The 26,547-nt window shown below is 49.2% G+C and overlaps 1 protein-coding gene across 2 annotated transcripts in view; it reads left to right on the top strand.

The window, feature by feature from the left end:
• Window positions 1-26,547, top strand: part of CDH13 (cadherin 13) — a 975,207-nt gene that overhangs the window by 868,064 nt on the left and 80,596 nt on the right. For both annotated transcript variants that reach the window (XM_032853867.1, XM_032853868.1), the window contains exons 9-10: window positions 14,855-15,037; window positions 21,755-22,008. In XM_032853867.1, coding sequence (XP_032709758.1) covers window positions 14,855-15,037; window positions 21,755-22,008 — 437 coding nt within the window. The remainder of the gene's footprint in view (window positions 1-14,854; window positions 15,038-21,754; window positions 22,009-26,547) is intronic.

The raw sequence follows: 26,547 nt of genomic DNA, 5'->3' as shown, positions 1-26,547 counted from the left end.
TAAGGGTCGCTTTTTTGGGGGGCTGGGGGTTGGGGTCCAAATTTGCCTAACGCGCGGATTTTAGAAACTGTTGCAAAAAGATTCGACTTCATGGTAGTGACTAGGGGCAATGCCAGGGCCCAGGACGTGCCAGTGTCTTTCCTGGGGGGGTGACAGTGGTCACTGTCACCCTCTGTCCTGGGCTTTGCCACCCATCCTGGCTCTCCATCTGATCCTGGCTCTCGGTGTGCCCCGTTGTTGTTGCTAGAAGTGATCAGACTGTAGGTTAGAACCGCAGGGTTTCTATTGATAGGGAAATTTTTGTTCTCCTCGACTACCAACAAAGGCCCCTGGGAATGCTGAGAAAATGCAGGAACACAGCTCTGGATTTGCCCGAATTTTCTTATTTAAAAAAAGCAACATCGAGACTTTAAACCACCCCTCCCCCCATCTTCCGCTCTCCCTCCCCCTCTGCCCACTTCTGCCCTCACTTTCTGTCTTTACCTCTCCTCCCTCTTCCTCTTTACCTCCCCAGCTGGTTCCGCCTCTCTAGCACTTTTGCTCCTGCAAGCCTGTGTCTTCTGGACCGCCCCAGCCTCTCTCCCCTCCTCCTCCCTCTCCCTCCCTCTTCCCTCTCCTCCTCCACCTCCCCCTATTTTTGTGTATCTCTTTCTTTCTCCCCTCTCTCCCCCTTAGCTTCTCTCCCTCCCGGGCTCTCTCCACACCACCTGGCAATTTCCACTGTCCCACCCTGTCACTTGGCAGAGAAAAGTCAAGCTGCAAATGGCACCTTTACTCAAAATCCCTGAACTCTCTGAGACTTCCTGTTTTCCATATTCAAATCCCAGCCCCCTTTCCCTCCCCATCACCCCCTGCGCCACTCAGGTGCAGCAGTCCAGGTAGCTGGAGCCACACCAGGAGGGGCCTGTTTTGTCCGCTGAGGGCAGGGGGCTGGGTGAGGGTCCCAGCCCCTCTTCAACAACCCAATAAGAATTCTTAAACAGGATGTTTTCTCCATTCATTACATCTCAACATTGACCAGTTACATTGTTCCTCGATTGCAAATACACGACCAATGCTTATTTCCATGGTCTGCAGCCCTCCCAGCAAATGTGGATATAGTGCTCAGTCCCAACTGCACAGTGGAGGGGGAGGGGAGGAAATTCAGGCCCCTCTTGGCGGGCGGTAGGGGGCAGAGTTGAGGCTGCTCCTTCTTTGTTGTGTTGCTTGGTTTCCATTGAAAGGTCTCCAACGCGTTTACAGACTTGAGAGGAGGGTAAGGGAGGCGGAACAAGCCTGAGGAGGAACTTGGGGTGCTCCCCCTTCTCCAGAGGGAGCCGAGCCCTCCAGCCAGAGCACAGAGGGCACCAAGAGAGGATGCTGAGGGAGGACTACTGAGTTCATGGCCATCAGGTCCCTGGCCTCTCTGGCTTCCAGTGAGGACAGCTGTGGGCGGAAGGGCCTGGGAGCAACTTCTCAGTTGGACCAGGTGGCAGTAGGTTCTGGAAGCCAGCCAGCCTGACTGAGCTCCCTGTCACCTGGGTTCTGATTCCGGAGTCTAGGGAGGGGCCCCGACTCTGCATTTTTAACCAGCTCCCGGGTGATGCCCAAGCACCTGGCCCAAGGCTCACACTTCCAGTCGAGAGGGTTTCAGGAGCGGGGAGAAGCCCTGGGCCCGCAGGCCATAACCCCTCGTTGCTGTGTAAGCTTGAGTCTGAGCACAGCTTCAACTGGACCAAGTGGAAAATGGCCCTCATTTTCTGGGCCCCCCCTGAGAACGCCCCTCGGGGGGACAGGACCGCCCCGTGGCAGGCCCGCCCGTCCTTCCTTGTGGCGCAGCTACCACCCGGAGTCTGTGTGTGGTGCCGGAGTCCCCTGGCCACACACGGGCGTGAAGCATGTTGATTGAAAAGCGAGAGGCGGGCAAATGTCAGGAAGAATAGAAAGCAAGAAAAACTACCTTTCTTCTTTTATAAAAGGGATTATCCGTCGCTAATTCAGAAATTGTAGAGCAATGAAAACTACATCAATAATTTTCATAATAATTATAGTCTCCGGTTTTACCCTTGAATGTGTTCCTGGCAATGTCTGATTCAGTTACTCCAGAAAATGTTATCATGCTATTTCAGCGTTTTCCTCTGAGACTTCAATCTGGGGCCAGCGAGATGACAAATCTTGTCTTGGGGGACTGGTGGGCTGCCATTTAGAGGTGGATGGTCCTAGTGGACCCCTGGCCTGGTTGAGCTGGATGAGTGATTCTCAGCCAGGGAGGAGTTCACACGCGCGCGCACACACCCCACGGGACGTGGCAGCATCTGGATTTTGATGGTTGCGTTGTGGGCGCTCCTGGCATCCAGTGGGCAGAGGCCCAGGGGCTGCTGAGTGCCCCCCCCCCGAACAAATCATCATCCAACCCAAAATGTCAATAGTGTTGCAGTTAAGAAACCATAAGTTAGATTGAAAATATGATCGGGGGTGCCTAGGTGGCTCAGTCACTTAAGTGTCTGCCTTTGGCTCAGGTCATGATCCCAGGGTCCTGGGATCGAGTCCCATGTTGGGCTCCCTGCTCATTGAGGAACCTGCTTCTCCCTCTCCCTCTGCCTGCCGCTCCCCCTGCTTGTGTGCTCTCTCTCTTGCTCTCCCTCTCTCTGTCAAACAAATAAAATCTTTAAAAAAGAGAGAGAGAGAGAGAAAGAAAAATACAATCAGGAAAAAAAAGATACTTCTGATTCTAACTGGCACCAACTCTAAGTAGTTTATGTGAAAGGGAACTTTATATTGAAATACAATTGAGCAAGGCTAGGCTACTGTAACCAAAAATCTCCCCAAAGAGCCAAGTTAATTTCTTTGCTCACATTCCTTACGACCATGTGCAGGGTAACAAACTTCATTTCTTTGCTCATTTCATCTGTGTTCATTGTAACAGGGGCTGTGTGTCAGGCGTGCCTCTAGGCCTTTATAAATATTCTCACTTTATCATCGTTACAACCCAATGAGAGTATGTACCCTTATTATTTTTCATTTGGCAGATGAGAAAATCAAGACACAGAGAGGTTGTTTCTTGACCAAAGTCACACAGCCAACAGATGATAGAGCTCTCTGTGGCGTTAAACATGAGACACTTTGCTCGTTTGTCTCTGTCAGTGTGAGGGAAGGCCATCGAGCACCCTTGTCCCCACACAGGCTTCCGTTGTCCCTCCATCCTGTATCAGAGCAGGGAAGGGACAGGGAATCACTTTCCTCATCCTGCATCTCTCATCAGGGCTGATTCCCAAGGGAATGATTCCCAACTATCTCTTCTCCCTGTGGGACCGCGATGTTCTCCGAAACTCCATAAGCCACCTCTGGGAAGAAATTTGTGGATATGCCGATGGGAATTACGACTGGGCCCCTGGGGTCTATTTGAAGCACGAATCAATGGTCCAGACACGGAAGATGGATAGAGAGCGGTTGCTTCTGACTAAGACATTTGGGATTTAAATATAAATTAGAAGCTGTAAGTCAATTCCACGTATGAATTTGTACAAATCCCTTGTAATGAAAGCAGACGGTTTCTCTTGTCCTTATTTGTGCTGGGGTGTTAGCATCCTGGGGTGTTAGCATCAGGAGGCTAACCAAGTGTGTCGATTTTCCCACAGCTCGAGAGATTAAAGACGTACATTGTCTGGTTAGAACTGGCTGCAGGTGGCTTGTCGGGAGGAAGGCTCGCTCTCCACGAGCTCCAGGGGTCTGTGTCATGTCTCTGTTACCCTGTGAAGTACCCCGTGCAAAGCGGGAAGGAGGAGGTTGCTTCGAGTGGGTTGGCCAAAGGATTTGAAAGAGACAGGGCCCACATGGATACTTCTCCCTTCCCAAACCTAATACCATTCAACGGGGGAGGCCTTATTCTCAGGTATAGCCTCTCCCCACCCAAGGGACCAGGCGGCACTAGGTTCTGGAAGCCAGCCAGCAGGACACAGCCCCGTGTGTTTGAAAGGGGGAGCGTAAGATCTACACGCATGTTGACAAGTGACTTCAGTCCACACCCCTGCCAACATGGAGTTAGCACACGTCCCAGCTCCTCCACATCTAGCTGTCGACCCGGGAGAAGGAAAACCCAAGTCCACGCTAGACCTTGTACGTGAACATTCACAGCGGCATTAGTCATCACGGCCAGAAAGAGGGAATAACCCACGTGTTGATCAGGGGACGAAGGGGTCTACGAACTGTGGTCTGTCCATGCAGTGGGGTAGCATTCATCTGTAAAAAGGAACGGAGTCCTGATGTCTGCTGTGACACGGACGAGCCTTGAAAGCACTCAGCTCAGTGCAAGAAGCCAGACCCACAAGGCCGCCTGTCGCGTGATTCCATTTGCACGAAATGTAACGGCAAATCCGTGGCAATAGCAGATTCGTAGCTGTTAGGGGCCAGCTGGAGGGGAATGGGCTAACTACTAATGGGTACCAGATTCGAGATGCTGAAAACCATGACCTTCAGGCACTAGCCCTGTGATCTCATTGGCAAATCTATGTGTTCCACTGCTCCCCTTAGTACCTCCGATGACCCCGTGTAGAGCCGAGTGTAGAAGGAAGAGTTCTCAAGGTTTTCCACCAGTGGCGTCCTCTGGCTCCCACGATGGGGTCTTCATCTGTTAGGACCCACTGTGAGCTGGAGGAGATCATGAAGCTCTTCTTAACCGCTGATCATAATACCAGGTGGGGACCTGAGAGTCATCTCAAGCAGCTGTGCTCAGTGAGATCATGTGGGGGACCTTTGAGACATATCAATGCCTGGGCTTCACCCAAGGAAATCCTGTGAATTTGGGCCCCCGGGTCATCCACTGTTTCTAAGGGTTTGCAAGCAATTCTGATATGTAATGAGTCTTAAGAACCTAGCGCTCTAGTCCAATGCACTACATCTCAGAAAGCCAGACAGGGACTCAGAGACATTATAAGATTTACCCACGAATTCGAGGTAGGCCCAAAATTGCCCCCACTTCACTGAAGTTCCCACGCTTAAACATTTGCAGAATTGCATCAACCCAATCCCAAAGCCTTTGGAGCCCACCGTGCTGCTGCTCCTGAAAAAGAAAAGTCATTCTTCATCCAGATTCCAGTGTATGCGGTTGGATGCATATCTCCACAGAAAATCTCTCTGCTTCTCAAAATTAAACTTTCCAATTATCTCGTCAGATGTACGAATGCGTTTTGCTTTCTCTTTCATTTTTTTAAAGAGAGAAACTCTAGTGAGGGAGAGATGCTCCTGTCAGATGGAGTAATGTGTCCACACCTGGCATTCAGAAAAGGAAGGATGTGGGCTTCTTGGCTCCTTGATTTTAATTTTCTCTCTTTATCTGATGTAATATTTATTATGCGAATTCCCAAAGACAGTGATGTGCAAACTTCTTTTTACAGCAAAACATTTTTTTTTTCAGGCAAAATCTTAAGCAGGAACTCTAATTCCAAGCAGACCAAACATGATTCAGGTTGTTTAAGTCTTACTGTTTCAGGGGTCGGGGGGGGACCTGGTCCATTAAGGACTCCCGTACCATCCCTCAAACGTCCTTGATTCCCAGGAACACAGTTTGACAACCACCCCTCAACTGCATTAGTTTCCAGTCGGTCTTCAGTGGTTTTGTGTCCCCATCATATTGTTCCGTGGAGGAAAAGGCACATTTTGTTACACGAGCATCTTCTTCCTGAAAACTCACTGCTTCACTCGCATGCGTGGATGTGTGTGTTTGGCAGATTGGAGGGGCCTCTGCAAGCAAGATCACGGTGGGGGGAAGAAATGGGCATTAGCAGGTGCCTTGCTGGGCCCCCAGAGAGCAGGCCTGGCTGGGCATCGTCCTTGAAAGTCATTGACTCATGGGGTGCCTGTGTGGCTCAGTGGGTTAAGCCTCTGCCTTCAGCTCAGGTCATGGTCTCAGGGTCCTGGGATCAAGCCCCGTGTCGGGCTCTCTGCTCATCTAGGAGCCTGCTTCCTCCTCTCTCTCTCTGCCTGCCTCTCTGCCTACTTGTGATCTCTATCAAATAAATAAATAAAATCTTTAAAAAAAAAAAGTCATTGGCTCAGCCCCTCCAATGTGCTGCAACACGAGGCAGCTCCTTATGGGGAATGCACCGACACAGAGCGTACGGGGTGGGAAAGGGGAATGACCCCCGCCCGAGGGTGCAGGGAATACTGTCTCCTTCCCTTGCCCACTGGCCCATCGCCCTGCCCCTGTACAGCCAGAAAGCCAGGGATGCTCAGTCCTTCCTCCTGATAGAAGGGGACCCACAGACAGCAGCCCCCAGGCACGGAGCTCTCCTTCCAGCCCGGGGCTTCTTTGGGGGGTTGGGTCACACCAACCTGGGGGATCTTTGCCTTGCCCCCACCCCCAGATCGAGAACCACATTGCCTGGGATGCCAGGGAATCTTGGAGACTGCTCTTGGCTCGGTTGTTGGGCTGTTGGTCCCTTATCATTGTTGAACCATTTACACTTCTTCACCGACCTGAACGTTGAACTGAGAAAACACTGACAACACAGCGGGGGTGTCTAATAGGCCCCTTTATAGCTGTCCTTTCCCAGAGCGGGTAGGTACTCTCTCTCTCCATAACAGAGAGAACATGCAAATGCTTTTATCAAAGTATCTGGCACAAAAGAAAAACAGTAATTATCAGAAGAAATTAATGTTAGTTGGATCAAGAAAGGACTTTGATTATGTTTTCTTAAAAAGAGCCTTTATCTTTTAGAGCCACGGGGTGACATATTTACAGATACAATGATACGTCTGGGATTTGTGCCAGATGATACGGGAATGGGGAGACGAGGGTGTGTAGCTGAAGCACAGAGGGGCACGAGCTGAAAATCTCTGAAGCCTGATGGTGGGCACAAGGAGCTCTTTATTCTGGCTGCTTTTATAAATGTTTGAAATTCTCTGTAGCAAAGGGAAAAAAAATCCTCGAGGAGACATCTTTGGGACCCAAATCTTCATCAAAAAGGCCACATTTACTTGCTGAGAATGGCAGACATCTGCCAGAGCCGGTTTCCTCAGGGCTGCTTTAGGAGCAGAAACCCACTCAAAGTGGCTGGTGAAGATGGGGCCATTGTTGACAGGGCCAGAAGCATCCAGCAGACAAGGGGTGTAGGGAACCTCGTGGGCATGGGGGCGGGGCTGGAAAACCAGTGGGAGACCAAGGATGATTCCCCATCTGTCTTTTGTCTTTTGAGTGCCCTGGGATCTCTCCATTTTTCTCTCATCGTGTCCATTCTTTTGCCTCTCTCTGCATCTAGTCATCGGTGTCTGAGGGACAAAAAAATAAAAAAGTCACCCCATGCTCAGCTACTCAGAAACTTAGGATCTCTGTTATAACCTCTATTTCTCTGAGTTCACACTTGTAGAGAATCACCTTGATTGTTCCTGTGGCAGACAATGGATTGGTCACCTGTGAGTCAGGCACACTCCTGGGTCCATTCAGCTCTGGCCAAGGATGCTGGGATCCCATGACACAAACGGCCTTCTAGAGCAGTCTTCTCAGCAGGGTCTGGGATCTTCTTTTAGAATCCTCAGAAAAGGAACACTGACCACCAGCACGTAGAACTCTATTGTTTCTGCCATCCGAACTACAGTTCGTTCACTTGTCTTTTTCTCCGTGAGACAAGAGACGACATGGCCACTATTCTCAGTCACATGTACAGGGACATCATCTTCTTTTAGGTATTTATTTCATAGATAAAAATGGTCCCAAAATGGGGCACCTGCGTGGCTCAGTAGGTTAAGCGTCCAACTCTTGGTTTCGGCTCAGGTCATGATCTCACAGCTCCTTGGATCAAGACCCACATCATGCTCCACACTGAGCGTAAAGCCTGTTTAGGGTTCTTTCTCTCTTCCTCTCCCTCTGCACCCCCCACCTTCCACCCACACATGCATGTGCTCATGTGTGCTCGCACTCCCTCAAAAACAAAACAAAACAAAACAAAAACAAAATTTAATGTCTACTTACAGTGCTCTCACCTTATGAAAGATCAGAGACAAAAACCTCATTCTCCTGAAGCTCACAGCTAGGAGGCTCATGCCCCAAGCTGTCTCTGCTTGAGAGGACAGGGAAGTAAGTCTCTGATCATAGTTGCTGGGACCCGGGGCTCTAGCATCGGATTTACTTCTCACTGTGTGAATTGTCTTCCGTGAGTGTTGAAAACCAAAGTTCTGGCACCACTGCTTGTCTTCAAAGAGAAAGGGGTATTTAGAGGTGACAGAATTTTAACCAAGTGGAGAAAAGAGTCCAATATAGCAATGTCTGGGGCCATTATGGTCTGGTGGGCTCCTGTATGTTCTCTTCCCATCTTGGTTCTGTAGTCATTTTGGGGCCTCTCTATGCATGTCCTGTTGGGACATGGCTAGGGAAGGACTCAGTAGGTCCAGTTCTTGAGGGCTGGCTGAAGGTTTTCAGCCAAGGACCTTCAGAGACCCATGTGGTTCTCTGTTGTTAATCATTTCTTAGACATAAAGTCTTCTTTAAAATACTAAATGAGGGCGCCTGGGTGGCTCAGTGGGTTAAGCCGCTGCCTTCGGCTCAGGTCATGATCTCAGGGTCCTGGGATCGAGTCCCGCATCGGGCTCTCTGCTCAGCAGGGAGCCTGCTTCTCTCTCTCTCTGCCTGCCTCTCTGTCTACTTGTGATCTCTCTCTGTCAAATAAATAAATAAAATCTTAAAAAAAAAAAAATAAAATAAAATACTAAATGAACTTTTATTAAAACTCCGTGTACTGGGGCTGCCTGGGTGGCTCAGTGGGTTAAGCCTCTGCCTTCAGCTCAGGTCCTGATCTCAGGGTTCTGGGATCAAGTCCCACATCAGGCTCTCTGCTGGGCAGGGAGCCTGCCTCCTCCAGTCTCTCTCTCTCTCTCTCTACTTGTGATCTCTCTGTCAAATAAATAAAATCTTAAAAAAAAAAAAAAAACTCCATGTACTTGTTAAAATTTTTATTTAAATATTATGTATATTCTATTATGTGAACTTCATATACATAATTATATTTTGTATTTTTGTATTATTTTATGTACTTAAAGTATTTTATGTAGTACATAGATATATAGTGGTCATATACATTAACTGTAAGGTGAATTAAAATGTCCCCATATGTTTTCTTTTAAAACCTCTGCAGTTTTACCTTCCACATGTTGTGTATGGTGTGAGGTAGGGATCAAGATTCATCGTTCTTTCCATATGGCCATCCAAATAATCCACCACCATTTATTGAAATGACCATTAGCTGGAAATTAGATCATGTGCAAATGTAAAAGCATCTGTAATTGGCTACAGGTGCAGCTTTGGATGTGTGACAGTGGAGAAATGGTAGAAAACAATATGGTTGGATATGTCATGGGTTAACAAAACATATAAAGAAAGGGGGTGAGTGGGAGGAAATGTGTCAATCTACTGAGCTCCAAGCCCCTGAGGGGAGAAAATAGTGTCTCTTTCATTTACTGCTATATTTCCTGCTTCTGGTGGACTCCTCGGCATGCAGTAGACCCTTAAAGGATATTTACTAGAAGGAGTTCTTTCATTTTTCTATATCCTGGGGTGAATCCTAATTGTAGATAGAGGAAACCAGATACCTAATACAGCCATCCCTTCTAAATGTGGGTGCTATAGGTTAACATCATTTGCCTTGGCAATAAAGGGCCTGTTGTTAGAGAAAAATCAGGGATAAGCAAGGATATGAGTGTCATATATACATAACTGAAAAGAGAAGAGCTTTTCAACACCAATTGCAAGTATCTTTGTGGATTATACGTTAAAAGGCAGACCATAAGTACAGAAAGGGTCACAAGAATTTGAGCCATACCCTCAATTTACTAGTAAGAATTTCATACGATACAAAACAAATCCCATCATCAACATCCTCACTAACAAATGCTGAGTCCTTACCCTATACCAGGCAATGTACCAAGATCCTTGAACATAATATCATATTCTTAGCAATCACAGTCTCTACCCATTAGGCTATCAGCAAAAGATCAGATTTTTCCAATGAGCTCTATCCTTTATGTAAATATAGCCTCATAAAATTATTTGAAAGTTAAATGTCTGATGATCTGCCCTGCATGCTTTTAACCTCACAAAGAGAAATTCAAGTTTATAAAACTTTTGGGGAATTTATCGTTTAATTTCCCAAAGCTAGGGCCCAAATGATTAGATCAAACTTGTCAAGTTCACCTTCTATGAAACATCGTGGTTGACAGTTCATGAACCTGGAATCCAGGTGTCAAACATGCAAGCATGTAGATGTCCAGTCCCTTAAAGTCACACACTGTCACTTTTTTCCCACCTGTGGCTTTCTACCCTGCTGATTATTATTTCCAATTTCAGGTTAACCTTAACCTAAAACCAACCATTTGCTCAATGAGGAAGAGAATTTATTCTTGGTGTAAAATAAAATGGAAACCCCTCTTCCCCCTGGTGATGGATGACCTTTCTGGAAGGTCCAGGCATTCTCTTCCTAAAGGTCCATCACAAAACTCACCCCATGTTCTCAAAGAAAGCAGAAGGAAATAGTTCTGAATACAAGGGAGAGGTCTAATGAGCCTCAGTATGTCCCAAGCCAGTCACCCACACTGATTATGTAAAAATACATTTTGCGTCTGGTATTTGATTTGCCACACAGTTTAACAGAAAAGTGACTTTATCTATTTTTTCCAATTAAAGGAACTAATGTTACAATCAATAATTCCTCCTGCTCTGGTATGCTAAATTAATGTCTGTCTGTTGTTTTTAAATCACAAAGTGAACATTGCTATCGAAATATAAAATGGTACTATTTCATTTTAATCTATTTAGTTTTCCATCTTGAATTACATAATGGGGTTAAAACATTGAATAGAATTAATAGAATGATTATTTAATTAAGCAATAATGAGTTTCTAAATGGATGCTCAAGGAAACTGGCTTTGTAGTTTATGCAAGAATCAGATAATGGTTTTAACAAAGACTATAATAATTTTGTTGAATGTTTTCTATATTTAAAGATTTTTTTTTCTGAATTCTTTCAAGAGTAGATTTAAACATAACCCAGTTTCTTGACTAGACTCCACTTTACTTTCAAGGTAAATTCCAAATGCCTTTCTCTGACCCCCAAAGTGCTGCCTGACCTGACTCTATCCTCCTCTGGAGCCCAATGGCAAACAGTTTTCTCTAGCCCTTCCCTGCACTCCAGCCACACCCACCTTCCCTCGGTTCTACAAATGTACCATGCTCCCTCCACCACTGCCCCTTATTAACTCCCCATCTGCTTTCAGTTCTCAGGGAATTCCTCCCTAATGACTCTCCCCAGACTGGGCACCCAGACCCTCTCACCACTCCCCTTTCAAGCAACAGGCTCAGTGTTACTTTTTTCCCAACATTTAGCACAGTTTTATAATCATACATGTGCTGTGTCTATTTTGTTTTCTAGCATATCCCTAGAATTTAGACTATATCATACTTGGCACATAGAAGCCACTCACCCAATAATTGTTGGCTATCTGTGTGTCTGGAAGATGGATGGATAGATGGAAGGAAGGAAGATAAATGGATGGATGGGTGAATGGATAGAGAATGATGGATAGATGAATAGATAAATGGTTGGGTAGATGGAAAATGGATGGATGGGTAGATGATGAAGGATGGATGGATGGATGGGTGGTTGGTTGGATAGATGGTTGGATGGATGGATGGTTGGGTGGATGGATGGTTGGATGGATGATGGATGGATGGATGGATGGATGTGTGGATGGATGGATGGATGGACGGGTGGGTTAATAGATAATGGATGGATGGATAAATGCAGGGATGGAGAATGGATGGATGGATGAATGATAGATGGAAGGCAGATAAATGGATAGATGGATGGATAGATGTGGGATGGAGGGTGGATGGGGAACAGATGGAAAATGATGGGTGGGGATTGGATGATGGAGGGGTGGATGATGGATGGGTGGGTGGATGGTAGGTAAATGTAGCTGTGGACATATTACTCCATCTAAGGATGCATCAGGCCACAGTACACACTGTGAGAATTCCAAAAACAATCCTACGTTATTCCCTTTGGAGTCATTTGCTCACACACTAAAAGGGTCTTCTATGCCAGCCCCTATGGTAGGTGCCACAGACACTTTTAAAAAAAGTGTCCTGGGAAAAGCTGCACAGATTTTTCCCACTTAGACCTGGCCTAAATGTTAATTTTACAAATCCACCCATCCATCCACCCATTCCTCTATCCATCCATCAGATCTTCATGTGTCCAGCGCTGTGCTACGTACTGGGGATCAGAGATGAGTCACCCATCAGGTGCCAGAAGCACAGTTCTGAGGGTCCTAAAACCAGAACAAGAACTTTCAGGGTCAAAGAAAATTTTAATTTTTCTCCCTCGCATCAGAAAAAAAAAAAGAAAAGAAAATTTAAAAACCTGTGAAAATCTATTCCAGTAGGAAGGGCCAATGAAGGTAAAAGTACCTAAGATCCATGAATGTCATAAGGCAGCTGTGCTACTGATGTCCTGGAGAACAAGGGAGATCAGTCCATCCCTGCCCTTCTGGAACACCCAGCACGTAGCAGGGTCAGGCATCAGTCAGCCAGCAGGTCCCTGTTACTGCTCCCGTAGAGCTGCAGCCCTCACATGTCCTCTCCATCCCGGCCTTTGATGCCAGGTCCCACCTCCCATATTTAAGACCACAGACTCATTCGACAAATATTTACTGGGTCCCCTCGCTGCACCTACCATCATGTGAGGGGCCAGAGAGAAAGCTGTGGACAAGACAGCCCTCACTGAGCCTCCAGCCCCCTCCAATCATGATGTGTTCTGTGTCTTCACCCGTAATGTGACCCCCGTCCACTCTGACAAAGCAGCCCCTCACCTCAGTCCTGGGTGTACCTGCGCCTGTATCAGATGGATGGATGGCAGCATCCTCCAGTCCCAGCCCTCCCCCTGCCCGCATCATTGCCCCCCTGGTGTCCCAAGGTACAGGTGTCAGAGGAGACACGAGGACAGGTCATGAGCTGAGGTCTGGTGTGATCAGTGGCTAGACCACAGCAGGGGTGAAGGGTGGGGGGGCCTCAGCGATGGGGGTCTTGAGTAATAGAACTTATTATAAGCAGAGATAACAGGAATCTAGGAGGCACGGATTTGACCTTTAGTTCACTGAATGACTCTGGACTTTCCTTCCTTCTCTGTGCCTCTTTCTTCATATCTGGAGAGATTAGATAGCCGACAGATGGGGTTGATCCCAGTGTTCCTTCCCGCTGAGCCACGGATCCCCCACAGGCCCTCAGCACGGAGCTCAGACAGCCTCTCTCAACACTGACACCTCCTTCCCGTTCTTGACCTTGGACTCTGTCATGCTTGTGTCAACTGAACTGCATACTAGAATTGCCGGGGCAGGTTAAGAAAATCCTTAATCTCAGACCTTACCTCCAAACCCACTGAATTAGAATAGGGCCCAGTTATTTAAAAAAAAAAAAAAAAGAGGGGGTTCTTGAAGACAGTCCAATGTGCAGACAGGGCTGAGAACCACATCTAGATTTAAGCTTAGGAATTCCCTGATTTTTGTGGGAAAGAGGGAAAGCTAGAAGAGAGGACTACTTAGACAGGAATCAGGTCAACAATGTCGCCTGAAGCCCTGTCCGTGTGACAGCATCCTCCCCGCCCCTCCCTGCTCTAGCTGCTTCCCATCCTGCCATCAGGTTCCAAGAATTTCCCAGCATCCCTTTCACAGAAAGGAAACAACCCACCCAGGTTTGCTGAGGTGTGGTAGACAAATTAGTTCCCGTCCCCGCCCCAGCCCCCCAAGGCATCAAGATTAAGGCCTATGATTAATGATTTGCAAGTCAATTAATCAGCCACGGCTTTTGAAACCCCATTTCTCAAATTACTTCTCTTTGAACACAAGGGCTTTCTGACATCGCCTCACTGTCTCGAGACTCCCTTTCCCACTAATTGAAATTCCAAGATATTTCCTCTTCTTGTCAGCTTATTGGTATTAGTTGTTTGTAAAATATTTGCAAACAGATTACTGTTCACCTGTAGTGTGTCAGAGGTGAGCACTAAAACAATACTTTATGCTTCCAGCTCAAAGGAATGTGCAGATGATAGCTCACAAAATTATCTATGGGAAAGCTGATTTTTCATTTATTGATTTATTTTCACCACACCTACTTGCAACAAGTATTGGAGATGTATTACAATAAAAACACAGGTACAACAAGGCTCCAAACAACTGATTTATATGTTTCCCAGAAAATGAGTTTTTAAAGTCCTCCTTGTTGTGTGGAAGAGGTGGTGCATCTTCTTTAGAGGAGATGGTGCAAGCATCCAGAGGCCGTGGAGTCAAACCCCAGGTTTCAGCTCCTGTCCCCCCACCTGCAAGGAAGGAGCCCTGGGTCCCCAGTGACCTTGTTGTTTAAGGTCAGCGAAGTCACAAGAGCAAAGACACACAAAATTGTATAAAGGCTCCCATTCTGTAGAAGTCTATTTCTTTTTCAACAACAGCTCACGATAGGTGAGGGGACCCAGGACCCACATTCTTACCCCTGTGGCCGCACCCTGCCCTTGGGTCCTGGGGTTGTCTGTGTGTAGACAGATGGAAAGAGAGGCACCGAGAAGGGCTAGCTGCTCCCAGCCGCCGAGCATCATTTCTGGCCACATTCAGTAGAAGAGAAGGCAGTCTCCCGGCCTCAGCTCCGCACGGGGAAGGCCAAGGGGAGGAAGGACCATCTGCCAGCTCGGCTGGGCACGGCAGGATAACTGTCCTGCACTGTTCACTGTGAAACGAGGGGATGTGGGTCATAGACCCACTATCGGGCCTGTGGAAAAGGCTCCATAAAGGGTCGATGCTGTTTTTACCAAATAGTGACTGTAACCACTTGCTCTGTGTGCAGTTTCAAGCCACCGTGGAGGAAGGAGCCGTGGGGGTTATCGTCAACTTGACAGTCGAGGACAAGGACGACCCCGCCACAGGCGCATGGAGGGCTGCCTACACCATCATCAACGGAAATCCGGGCCAGAGCTTCGAGATCCACACCAACCCTCAGACCAACGAGGGGATGCTGTCCGTTGTCAAAGTAAGGACGCTTCTCCTGCTCCTCGCTCCTCACCAGACAGAGGGTCTCCCGGATGGAGAAGGTCAGGGAGAAGGCAGCCCTAGTCTCCTCCTGGGGCTGAAAAAGAAAAAGGCTCAGGGCTTAAGGGTGATTTATATCCTCACAGCCACAAAACCAACCTATTTCACAGGTTCTAGGAAACTCAAACATATGTGTAACCTTAAAAAGAAACCAAGTTAATTTTTAAACAAGATTTTCCATATGATTGATACTGAATTATCTAAGATATGCAAAACAGGACATGCAAAGATTTTTCTAAAGATCTCTGATCAAAAATGTGGATCATTACTTGTCTTTTTAGTCAATCTGAGCAGAGACCTGGTTGTTCTCTTAAAAACAGGAGATAGGGGCGCCTGGGTGGCTCAGTGGGTTAAAGCCTCTGCCTTCGGCTCAGGTCACGATCCCAGGGTCCTGGGATTGAGCCCCACATTGGGCTCTCTGCTCAGCAGGGAGCCGGCTTCCTCCTCTCTCTCTGCCTGCCTCTTCGCCTACTTGTGATCTCTGTCTGTCAAATGAATAAACAAAATCTTAAAAAAAAAAAAACAAAAAAAAAAACCAGGAGATAAACAGCAACTGGCCCTGGGAGCCCGAGTCCTGTCCTGGGGCTGCCATCACAAATGACCACACCCTCGGTGGCCTTAGGCTATGCAGACTTACAGTCTCTTATCTAAATTTTGGAGGCCAGAGCTCCAAAATCAGCTTCGCAGGGCTGAGTTTGGCAGCCCCCCTCTTGGAGGCTCTAAGGGACCAGCCCTGTCCTTATCTTCCCCAGCGGCTGGAGGCCACCCACCTTCCTTGGCCTGTGGCCTTCTCATATCTCTAGGACAAAGGCAGCATTATTCTATTTTTCTCTATTCCTGTCTCCTATTTCTTCCTTTGACTTCCTTGCCTCCTTCCTTTAAGGACCCCTGTGACTCCAGGGTTCCACGTGTATAATCCAGGATACCCCCCCCCCCCCGTGAGGTCCTGAGCTCACTCACATCTGTGAAGTCCCTTTTGTCCCATAAGGTTTCAGGGATCTGCTGGGGGTCAGATTGGGAGGTCGTTATTGTGCAGGGTCCCATACAAATTTCCACAGCCTTCCCTGGGGTCAGGACCCAGAGCTCTTGAGAATGGCAGATCTTGGAGACACTTCTGTCTTGCTCTGGAAGAGGAGGAGCTGGGTTTCTCCCAAGCCCTGTTCTTTCCAGGATTTTATTCATAGCGACCTCAGAGGTCTGGCTGAGAAGAGGAGCCCACGGGGCTTCCCAGGTCTCCTCTAATAGCACAGGCAACGGTAAGGTCGTCAGGAGCTCCTGACATGACTCTCCTACAAACCATTGCAGTTTCCAGCTGTGGAAGTCGAGCCCCGATCCATAAACGCTATAGGGAAATTTTCCAAACCTGCAGCTGGAAGACAAAGCTTGGGTAAATATACAGCCCCATCATAAATTCTAGAAGCGCACAGTCCTCCCCACTCTGTGTGTGTGAGAGCTTGTGGCACAGACACTGGAAGAAAACCAGAATCACAAAGAGGCGTTCTCTTCTCCCCACATCGCCACTGTGGCCAGCCATGCTGAGTCTGAAATGTTAGCATACAGGAGTGTCACCCGGGAGGCCAGTTATGACCCAGGTTCCCCGGCCCTTCTCACACTCGCATGCTGGGTCACCCTGTGAGGGAGAGGTGCCACGGGCCCAGGAGATGCTGGGGTTTGTAGAGCACAGCCTTGTGGATGAGCACTGCTGGACGATGTTTGCACCTGCAAATTCTTGTGGAGGAGGTGCCTGCAGCACCTTGAACTCCCTCTGGGCCTCAGTTTTACCAGTGAGTGGACTCCCTTTGCTTCAGAATTAAAATGGAGATGCCACCTCCGTTTGGCTGCTTGCCATGTGAATTGCTCTGAGAGCCTTGGGTTCTCTCTGCTTCTCAACCCACCTGTGCCAAAGGCCCCAGGACAGCTTTCTGCAGGCAGGCCTGGCCTTATTCCCCATGCTTTTCACTTTTCCAGCAACCCAGTTACTCCAGGATTCCACGTGTTTAATCCAGGATCCTCCCCTCATGGGGTCCTGAGCTTACTCACGTCTGTGAAGTCCCTTTTGCCCCATAAGGTTGGGGATCCGCTGGGGGTCATACTAGGAGGTCGTTATTGTGCAGGGTCCCATACAAATTTCCACAGCCTTCCCTGAGGGCATTCATTAGGAATGTCCTCAGGTCAACTAAGAGAATACCAGGCTGATAGTGGCTTAAATAATAAAGAGAATTTAGTGATTTCCATAAGTAGATGAAGATAGGTCAGTCTAGGATTGGCTGGCAGTTCTAGGGGTCAGAGAACCAGCAGGGGGCTCTGTAAATGCTTCTGGCTTTTTTCCTTGTGGACACAAAGTGGCTGCCAAAGCCCTGGGCATCACATCTTCCCTCTGTGTTCTAAGGCAGGTAGCAAGAAGGCAGCCAGGCAAACACGAGAGAGGGCTCTTAAGTGCCCTCTCCTCTCCTCAGGGAAGGAAATATCTTTTCCAGTGGTTTCTCAGATAATTTCTATGACGTATCATTGGCCAGATAACACGGGCCCATCCCAGCTGCAAGGAAGGATAGGAAGTACAAATCTGGCTTTTGGGCCCTCCACAGGAAGAGATGGGTAGGGGAGCACGGGGTGGGCACGGTCACTGGGCAATGAGCTGTTGTGCCCTAACCAGTTAGCAGTGAGCATACCGAAGAATGAGCAAAAATTACCAAAAAAAATGAGCAAAAAGAAGAATGAGCAAAAATTACAAAAAAAAAAAAAAGAGCAAAAATTACAAAAGTGTGGCTCCCAGGGGAGTCCCTCCTCCCTGCAGGACCAAATCCTAACAGTTCTGGAAAGCAAGTACCTCTTTCCTCTTTAAAACCTTCTGCTCAGCAATGCTCTTAGTTGCTTTGTAAACCTATTCGAAAACTGTCAGAGAGTTACCCTTTCCGCTGAACATAATCTACCCTGCATTTTAAGTGTATTATCTCTTCTGTCCCTGGAGGAGATGGAAATATCCAGAAAGCCTTGATCCCCAAACCCATAATAGGCTTGCAAATCACTGTTGGATCACTTTCAAACCCTCCCTCTTCCAGACAGCAAACTCCAGGTTCTTTACACTTCCCGTGTGGGCTGGCTTTCCTAGCCTGTAAAGACTCCATGATGCTTGTCCACACCCTCACTTGACACTTGATGAAATAGTAATTAGGTGGAATTTCTGGAACTTTATCAGAAGTGTTTCCAGTTCCCTCCCCTCCCTGACCTAGAGACCCTGCATCAGACAGATCACATCACTAAAGTCATATGCCCCAGATAAGGGAGGGTCTCTTCACCCAGCGTGAGCCAGGGCAACGTCCGGGAGGAGAGAGCCACGTTGCACCAGCTCCCGGTGGCCTGCCCAGGGAAACCCACGGCTGGAATTATTATAGCCAGGCACAGTGCACATGGGAATGAGCACTTGAGCGGCCCTGCCCTCCAGAAAGACACTGTATGACTCACTGCCCCTCTGCCCTCCCTCTGTGCACTGATCACTTCTCAAACCCTCCGAGGCCAGTGTGGCACCCAGGGGATGTCAGTTCTCCTTCCTTTCTCATCACACTCTCCAGGCCAAAGCGTGGCTCAGTGCTGCTTATTAGCTGTGTGACTGTGACTGAGTTACTCAACCTCTCTGAGCCTATTCCCTCATGGAGGAAAGGGGACTAAAAATGCCCACTATTATGATGTAAAGTGAGGACCGGGTACATTGACGCTCACAGAGCCCTCCTAGCACACAGTAGGTGCACCGTAAGGGATAAATAATGTCGTGGGATGGAATGAAGGGCTGTGGTGAAAACCAATGTATATTGTGGGGGTCGGGGAGCCATGGGTGTGCCCCACCAGTATGGATTGAATTGTGTCCCCCAAGAAAAGATATTTTGAAGTCCTTACCCCCGTCCCCCCTGAATGTGGCCATATTTGCAAATAGAGTCACTGCAGATGTGATTAGTTGAGGTCATGGAGGAGAGGGTGAGTCCCCCTCCAGCAGGACCGTGTTCGTGTGAGGAGATGACAGGGACACGCAGGGAGGGGGCTGTATGGCCACGGAGGAAGAGATGGGAGTGGGGCGGCTGCAGGCCACGGAACCCCGGGGAGAGGCAGGGAAGTTCCCCCCAAAGTTCTCAGAGCCAGCACAGCCCCATTCCCATTTGATTTTGTGCTTTAACACAGAAATTAACTGTGAGACAGTTAATTTCTGTGTTATTATGCTACACAGTCCTTCATCCGGCAGCCCTAGGAAACTAACACACCCACCAAGGTCCCTGACTAGTGGGAGCAGACACTCCCAGAGCCCCGAGTGCTGGCTCCCAGCCTCCGTCTTCCCAGCAGAACAGCCCACCAAAGGGAATGCAGGCCAAGCTCTGCCCACTGGAGAAAGCCTACAGCCGGCACCTGACTGCAGAGGGAGGCAAAAGGCCACCCACTGCCCTGAGATGGGGCTATTTGGCGATCAGGGAAAATTCCAGAGCTCCCCGGCACTAGGACTGGACTCCAGTAGAGACCATATCCCTGCTCCCTCCCTCTTCTGAGAAGGCACGCCAGTACCTCATGCTCCAAATCCCTGCCTCAGGCTTTGCTTCCAGACTCGGCTGGAGTCTCAGGGAATCCAGACAGAGCTATCATACACACACACACACACACACACACACACACCCCTATCATACACACTATCACTCACATACACACGCATGCACATCTGACATGTAAAAACACACATGTGCATGTTTACTATATGGGCACACGTGTACTGATCCAACAGAAACATACACACTTCTACCTACCATATAAAGAAATATGCATTTTAGCCATACTATGCAAAGGTCATGTGTAAATAAGCCAGACCACTTCCTCTGGGGACCCCGATCTTCTCTCCCTGCCTGGGTCTGCCCCACTCCGTGCAGCAAGTGGCCCAACCCTCCCACTCACCATGTCAGCCTCAACCCCAGGCCCAAATTCTGCTGTTCCAAGTCCCGTGGAGCTCACAAACGGAAGAAACCCCAGCCTGGTGGCTTTTCCATCGTGGTAGAAAAATCAGTTGGGCTAGATTTGGGATGAATGTCTTCAGAGCATGGCAACACCCTGGGCCCCAGTTTGAAATGTACGTCACCGAGGTCATGTATTTGGGGCGTCACTCGGGACGGACAGAAATCTCTTATGGAAAGGGATGGGGGGTGAGATATTCTTGCGTTACAGGGATGGAACCAACATCTAACTGGGTAGCTCCTCAGTGCCAGGAGCGTTACACCTGTTAACACTGTAAGTCCCTCTGGGAGTTGTTGCAGGTGCAGAGAGAGAGTCCTGTTACCATCAGGAAGCAATTCCTGTGGATGTGCGTGCGTGCATGCGTGTGTGTGTGTGTGTGTGTGTGTGTGTGTGTGTGTGTGTGCAGGGCTCTCTGCCCAGCTTCCTGGTCTCACGCTGCTGCCACTCCCCGTGGCCCTTACAACCTGTCCACCTTTTGCTTCCTTTTGGTCGAGTGCGAACCGACTCCCCGCACTCACTTTGGTCCTGTCCTTCCAGCAAGAGCATCCATGTGTCCTGGGTCTGAGGCGTTACCCACCCATCGTCCCAGTCAACATGAGGAAAATTACTTGAAATAAACAGCCTACCCTCATCTGACCTAAATGTCTCCCCACACGCCCTCGGTGACAGGAAATGTGACTTGTGCATCATCCCATGATTTGGAAAGTGGCCAGGTGAATGTCGTCTGTGTCGTACATGATGGGCAGGACCCCTATATTAATACTGTCAGCAGTGGGGTCTCCTGAACGTGATCTGATTTACTCTGCACAGCCGCTGGGGGAAGCGGATTCTACCAGCCCTTCGCGAAATCACCTAGAGTGGGCCGCATCTCAGTGACCCTGGAGCCAGGACCATCCACCATCATGCTGGAGGGTCCCTCCCAGGCACGGCCATGTGTCTCGTAATCCCTGCCCCGTATCTGACCACAGAGCCCCTACTCGTGGTGACCATTGAAAATTGCCGGCAGGCTTTTAAATGCCCTCAGGTGGGGAAGGGCCCCGAGGGTTAACCCCACGTGTCTCCAATCCTCTCCAGTCCTTTTCCCCACGCCACGCACTCCCCGGAAATGCACCCGCCAGGAGAAACTCTCCTTTTCCTGCTGTCCAGAAGCCAGCTTCAGCACTTGTGGCCAGGGAGATGGAAACATTAAAGATAGAATTTGGGGCTGCCTTTCCCCCTCGACCTCCCCCCATAGTAACCAAGGCAGGGTGACCCCGTAGTTGGTGAAGCTTAGGTTTCAACGTTGTTTGTTCCCGAGCCCCACGGAGTGTCGGAGTCGTGGGGCTACAGGTTACAGGTAGGAAGACTTGTAATGTCGGCGGGGTGAGGGCGTCATCTTTAGATGGTCTCAGACAGGGACCCTAACACTCTGGACTCACATCATGTGTTGTCACTTACTTCTCAATCTCAAAAAAAAACAAAACAAAAACTACCAGCTTCCATCCCAATTCTGTATCTGGACGTTGCATATCCTTCAGGAGGACCCCACGCTGCATTCACGTTAGCCCACAAAACCTGGCTCCATCCCCGATCACCCACACATCGGCTCGTGGGCTGTCGCAGGGACCTGGGGCAAAGGCGCCTTCTGCCCTCTGTAGCAGATACACATGCTGAGCCTCCCGTCTCTGCTTTCCAGCCCCTGGACTACGAGATCTCCGCCTTTCACACCCTGCTGATCAAAGTGGAAAATGAGGACCCGCTGGTGCCCGACGTCTCCTACGGCCCCAGCTCCACGGCCACGGTCCACATCACCGTCCTGGATGTCAATGAGGGTCCGGTTTTCTACCCAGACCCCATGACGGTGACCAGGCAGGAGAACATCTCCGTGGGCAGCGTGCTCCTGACCGTGAACGCCACGGACCCGGATTCCCTGCAGCATCAAACCATCAGGTGGGTGAGCCGCTCTCTACCTGGAGACCTGAGTCACGCAGAAATAGTATTTCTTTTCCGGCTGCAGGACTGGTTGTCAGGGGCGAACTAGCATTAAATTAAATCTGTTAGGGATCTGGGTAAGGAGAAGGTACGTGTCACAGTGAAGTCTGTGGCTGTTTGTATCAAGACCAGGCTGAGTCCGGGTGGGGGGCCTGCTGCCCCCACACCTGCTTCCCAGCAGTAGACCAGCTCAAGAGGAGAGGGACTTCAGGCTGTCTCTCTAAACGGCCAGAGGAGTCTGCCAAGCATAGTCCCTGAAGGAAAAAAAAAAAAAAAAAGAAAGAAAACAGTCTTTAAAAATTTCTGTCTTCATTTCTTAAGCTCTGTCCGGTGCTGAGAAGGAAGGTGTTTTCATGACAAGATTTAATTAAATGATCATTACCCACGGAGCCCTCGGAGACAAGCTGCTCTCCTCGGTGCCGTGTTCCAAGAGCAGCCCAAATCAGGCATGCGGGCCCAAACGCACGCTTGTCTCCACAAAAGAAAGTTATTAATCTTTCTCTTCCAAAATCTAATCTTCCTCTCCTAGGAGGAACAGATAATCAAGTATTAGATACACTTCTAATAAACACGGGTCGTATTTTCCTGATTCGAAACACCTGGAAACGTGTCACCGTCTCCGCGCAGCCCCGTTACCGGGGAGCGAGCTGGCCGGCACGCGGCGCACGTTCGTTTCCAATCCCAAAAGGCGATTTACTTTCAGAACAAAACTTTCCGAAATGCCGGACGGACGAGATACAGGCCTGCACTATACCAAATCCGATAATAATGTGACCCTGAAATCACCGCTCTGTTCTCTCTCTTTGCTTTTCCTGCTGGGTACCAGGCAAAGGAAATACACAATTTAAATATCAAAGAGCAAGTTTTCCTTAAGTCCTGAGACGGGGAAGCTGGTAGCTTTAACAGTGCGGACGCGCTCATTTAGGTTGTCTTTGTGGGAGCTTAACTGTCATTTTGTACTTGTACAACAGGAGGAGGAAGAGACGGCTCTGGGGTGGGGAGAAAGCAAATGTGGAGTTCCGATGGGCTTGTCATTGCTGAGCTGGGGTGGCGGGGAGCTCCACCGTCGCCGGGTGACTTGGGATGTCGCCAATCAAGAAGCCTTAACAGGGTGGCGAGGGGCAGATGCGTGGTAGACAGCAACAGCGGGAGAGGCGGTTCTGTCCAGGTTCTCTGTTTTAAGACCAGCTCTGGCCGACTTGGGCAAACTGGGGAATTTGCTAGAAGAGTCACTGCATCGCATATAGAACTAAAGAACATGCTGAGGGTCAGGCCCCGAGACAGCATAGGAACTCGGGGCCGTGCTGCGTCTCTAGGGGATGGGAAGGGACGGGCTGCCACTCCCTGGCCTCACAGAGAAGAACGAGTGGACGGCGGGCAGCTGATGGGAAGAGAGGAAGGGGATCCCACCTTGCAGATGGCGTGTGGAGCTGGGAATGTGGGACCGGCCTCGGAGAGCCGTCCCTGTACACTGAGGCAGGATTCTGGCTCCGGAGAGGGAGGGCGTGACTGGCAAGAGCCAAGACATTGAGGGGGTGTCAGGACCAGGCTGGGAGCCATGGTGCACAAGGACCTGGCTTCTAGAATGGGATGCACACGTTCCCCATTGTAGCACAGGCAGAACGTCCGTCTGCGGCACCCACCACGTGCAAAGAGGAGATCAGAGGAAGTGATGTGTTAGTTAATAGATGGGAGACCCGAGGGTAAGAGGCAGGAGTGTGGGAAGCTCCAGTCGGTCGTCATAGATCTGACCCTTCCCCGTAAGCTGCCAGTCCCTCTTCCAAGTGGCTTAGCCTAAGATGGCACGTATCAGCCCACGTATCCGAAAGGTGCACGGGCACGAGGGAACCCAGCATGAGAACTCGGGTGTCTGGTGTATGTTCTTACCGCACCTCTTGGCTCTGCTCCCCCCCCTCCACCCTGGGTGGGCTTCAGCCTCAGCCGTGCCTGAATGGCCACCAGCGGTGCCCGTCCTCAACCCTCCCACCAGGAAGAGATGCTTCCCGATTGAAAGTTCAAGTCCAAGGGCCACACTTGGGTCTCACTGAGCCAACTTGCACACATGCCCTTCTCGGAGCCAAATGGAGTAGCAGGGGGCAGGGGGGCGGCGTGCCCACCGTCCCACCATGATGACCGCAGGAATGCGGGATGCGTTTCCCAGGAGTCAGGAATGGGGGCTGAGCCATCAGGAACCACCAAGAGTCACTGAGACCACATTTGATATTATGAGTGCCCTCAGGAAATACCACTGAGGTGTTTCTCTGTGGCTGGTTTACTTACGAGCATTTACAAATCGAGCCCAGCAGTGTCTGGAGTTAACTCTCTTCCAGCCTTGAAGCAAAGTAGATGTGTGTGAGAGAGAGGGGGATTGAGAGAAGGACACATTTCTCTCTCTGGTCAGACTCCTCCCACACAGTCCTTCCCGCTGGGCCCCAGTGTGGCCGGCAGGGCTCCTTTCTGGGCCTGGCTCTCGGCTCCCTCCACCGCGCCTCCCCTGAAGCTGGTCCTGAGCTCATCAGAAGCAGGGACAGCATCACAGACAGGTGCAGCTCTTGTCACCGGAACTCTTCAGGGAGAAATGGTCCATTAATTACTTGCAGCCGTTGATCCTTCCCCTTCCCTTTTCCTTTCCTCCCCTTTCTCCCTCCCCCTCCTTCCTCTGACTCTCTCCAGCCACCCTGTCTATCCCTATCAATATTCCATTCCAAGATTCTCTGTGACTCAGCCCCAAGAACCCCATTTTCATCTCCAGTGACTCACCAGGCCCTGGGAGCTTTTGAGCCCAGGGGGAGATGCCCCTGACACAGGTCCTGCCTCAACCCTGAGGGCAGGCTCCTTCCCTGTCAAAGCAGGGAAACCTCCTCCCTACCCCGAACCCACACCAAACTTACAAACTTTCCAGCCGATTCCCATCCCAGCTGGTGTCCTGTCTCCCGTGATGAAAGGCGCGTCTTGTCTCAGACATGAGGCTGGCACAGCCGGCCCCTGGTGGGCCCTCTTTCATCTCACCAGGAAACAGTCAAGTCTGTGAAAGGCGCCTTGATCTCTGAGAAGCCTGTAACGCTGAAGACAGGAGGTGTCCGGGCATCAGAGTGAATATTCTCACTAAAAAGCCTGAGTTATTAAAACTTGTTAAAAAGCCCATCGTCTCGCTCTCCGCCGAATCAGAATGGACATCCACGGGCTGGTGACAACGAAACTCTTCTTTTTAATGACTTCTATCTCCTTATCCTTATTATAAAGTTAAGATAGTTCATGGAGGAGACTTTGGAAAAGGCAGTTGAGAATAAAGAAGAGAATAAAGAATTGGTAATCATCTCGCACAGGAAATCCCCTCCTAACAATGTGGGTATATCTCCGTCCAATGTCACATGTGAGAAACCTTCCATTTTTATTACCAGAAATGACTCCCATCACCCGTCCTGTTTTGGAACCTGCCTTGTCTGCTTCCCAGGACATGGTGAACAGCTTCCCAGGTCAAGACATGGCCATTATTTTTAATTGCTTGATAGAATTCTATTATCTTATTACATGGACACTCTCATTTGTTCATTCATTTCCTTGTTATTAGATATTAAGAGTGTTTCTAATTGTATGCAATTATTTTTTGAAAAGGTCAGTGGACATGCTTACAGCTAAATTGTTGAATGCATCGTTAATTTCCCGGAGAACTTTTTTGAAAATACTTTTCACCCAAAGTATTGGTATTATTAATGCCTTTTGTCGTAAAAAGAATTCTTCCTTTTTTATACCCACGCAGTCACATTTATATTTTCCCTTAAGATCTGAGTTGATGTCAAGATTAGAAAGCCTCTCGGCTCTGCCTCCCTCACCCCATCCCCCTCTGCACACCGCAGCCTCGGCTCCACACCCCCAAGACAGGAGCCCAGCATTTCCCCGTGACACTCATGACATTCTGGTGTCTCTAATAAGGAGCAGACTTTGCAACTGAGCTTGTTGGCTAATTACTGTCAGAAGGAGCAGCTCACTGATCCTTACGCTACACTGGAAATGTATGACAAATGACAAAATGCCTTTGTCCCACGTTCTCCACCAGTGAAATGAATACCGGGGAGGACCCCTTGGGCCCTATTGATTCCGTTGCTTTGGGGAGGCAGCCGGCGGGCCGCTCAGTCCTTTTCAACAGCCTGAGAGGACTTATCTCATTGTCTTTCACAATCGGGGGATTTCCTTGGGGGCACCCAAGTAGCAATTCCTATTTTGAGCATTTTTTGAGACCGAGCTCATCTTGTCCGGGGTCTACAATAAACCACACTGCAGCAGAGGTTCCTGACTACACACTGAATATATAAGCCATGTGTTGAGAAATCTCGTTCGTACCGACATGAAATGACCTATCATTGCTCAACATAGTTTTGGAGAAAACATTCATCCAGGGAGCCCTGCAAGGGTGGGTCGAGCAGCGCTGTATCTGTGAAGATTGAGTTTGGCTGAACATAACATGAAAATTAAAAATGACCATGGCTCAGAAAAGAT

Source organism: Lontra canadensis, unplaced genomic scaffold, assembly GCF_010015895.1.
Source record: "Lontra canadensis isolate GAN:19392208 unplaced genomic scaffold, GSC_riverotter_1.0 scaffold8, whole genome shotgun sequence".
Taxonomy (NCBI): Eukaryota; Metazoa; Chordata; class Mammalia; order Carnivora; family Mustelidae; genus Lontra; species Lontra canadensis.
This window is presented reverse-complemented; position numbering and strand designations above follow the sequence as displayed.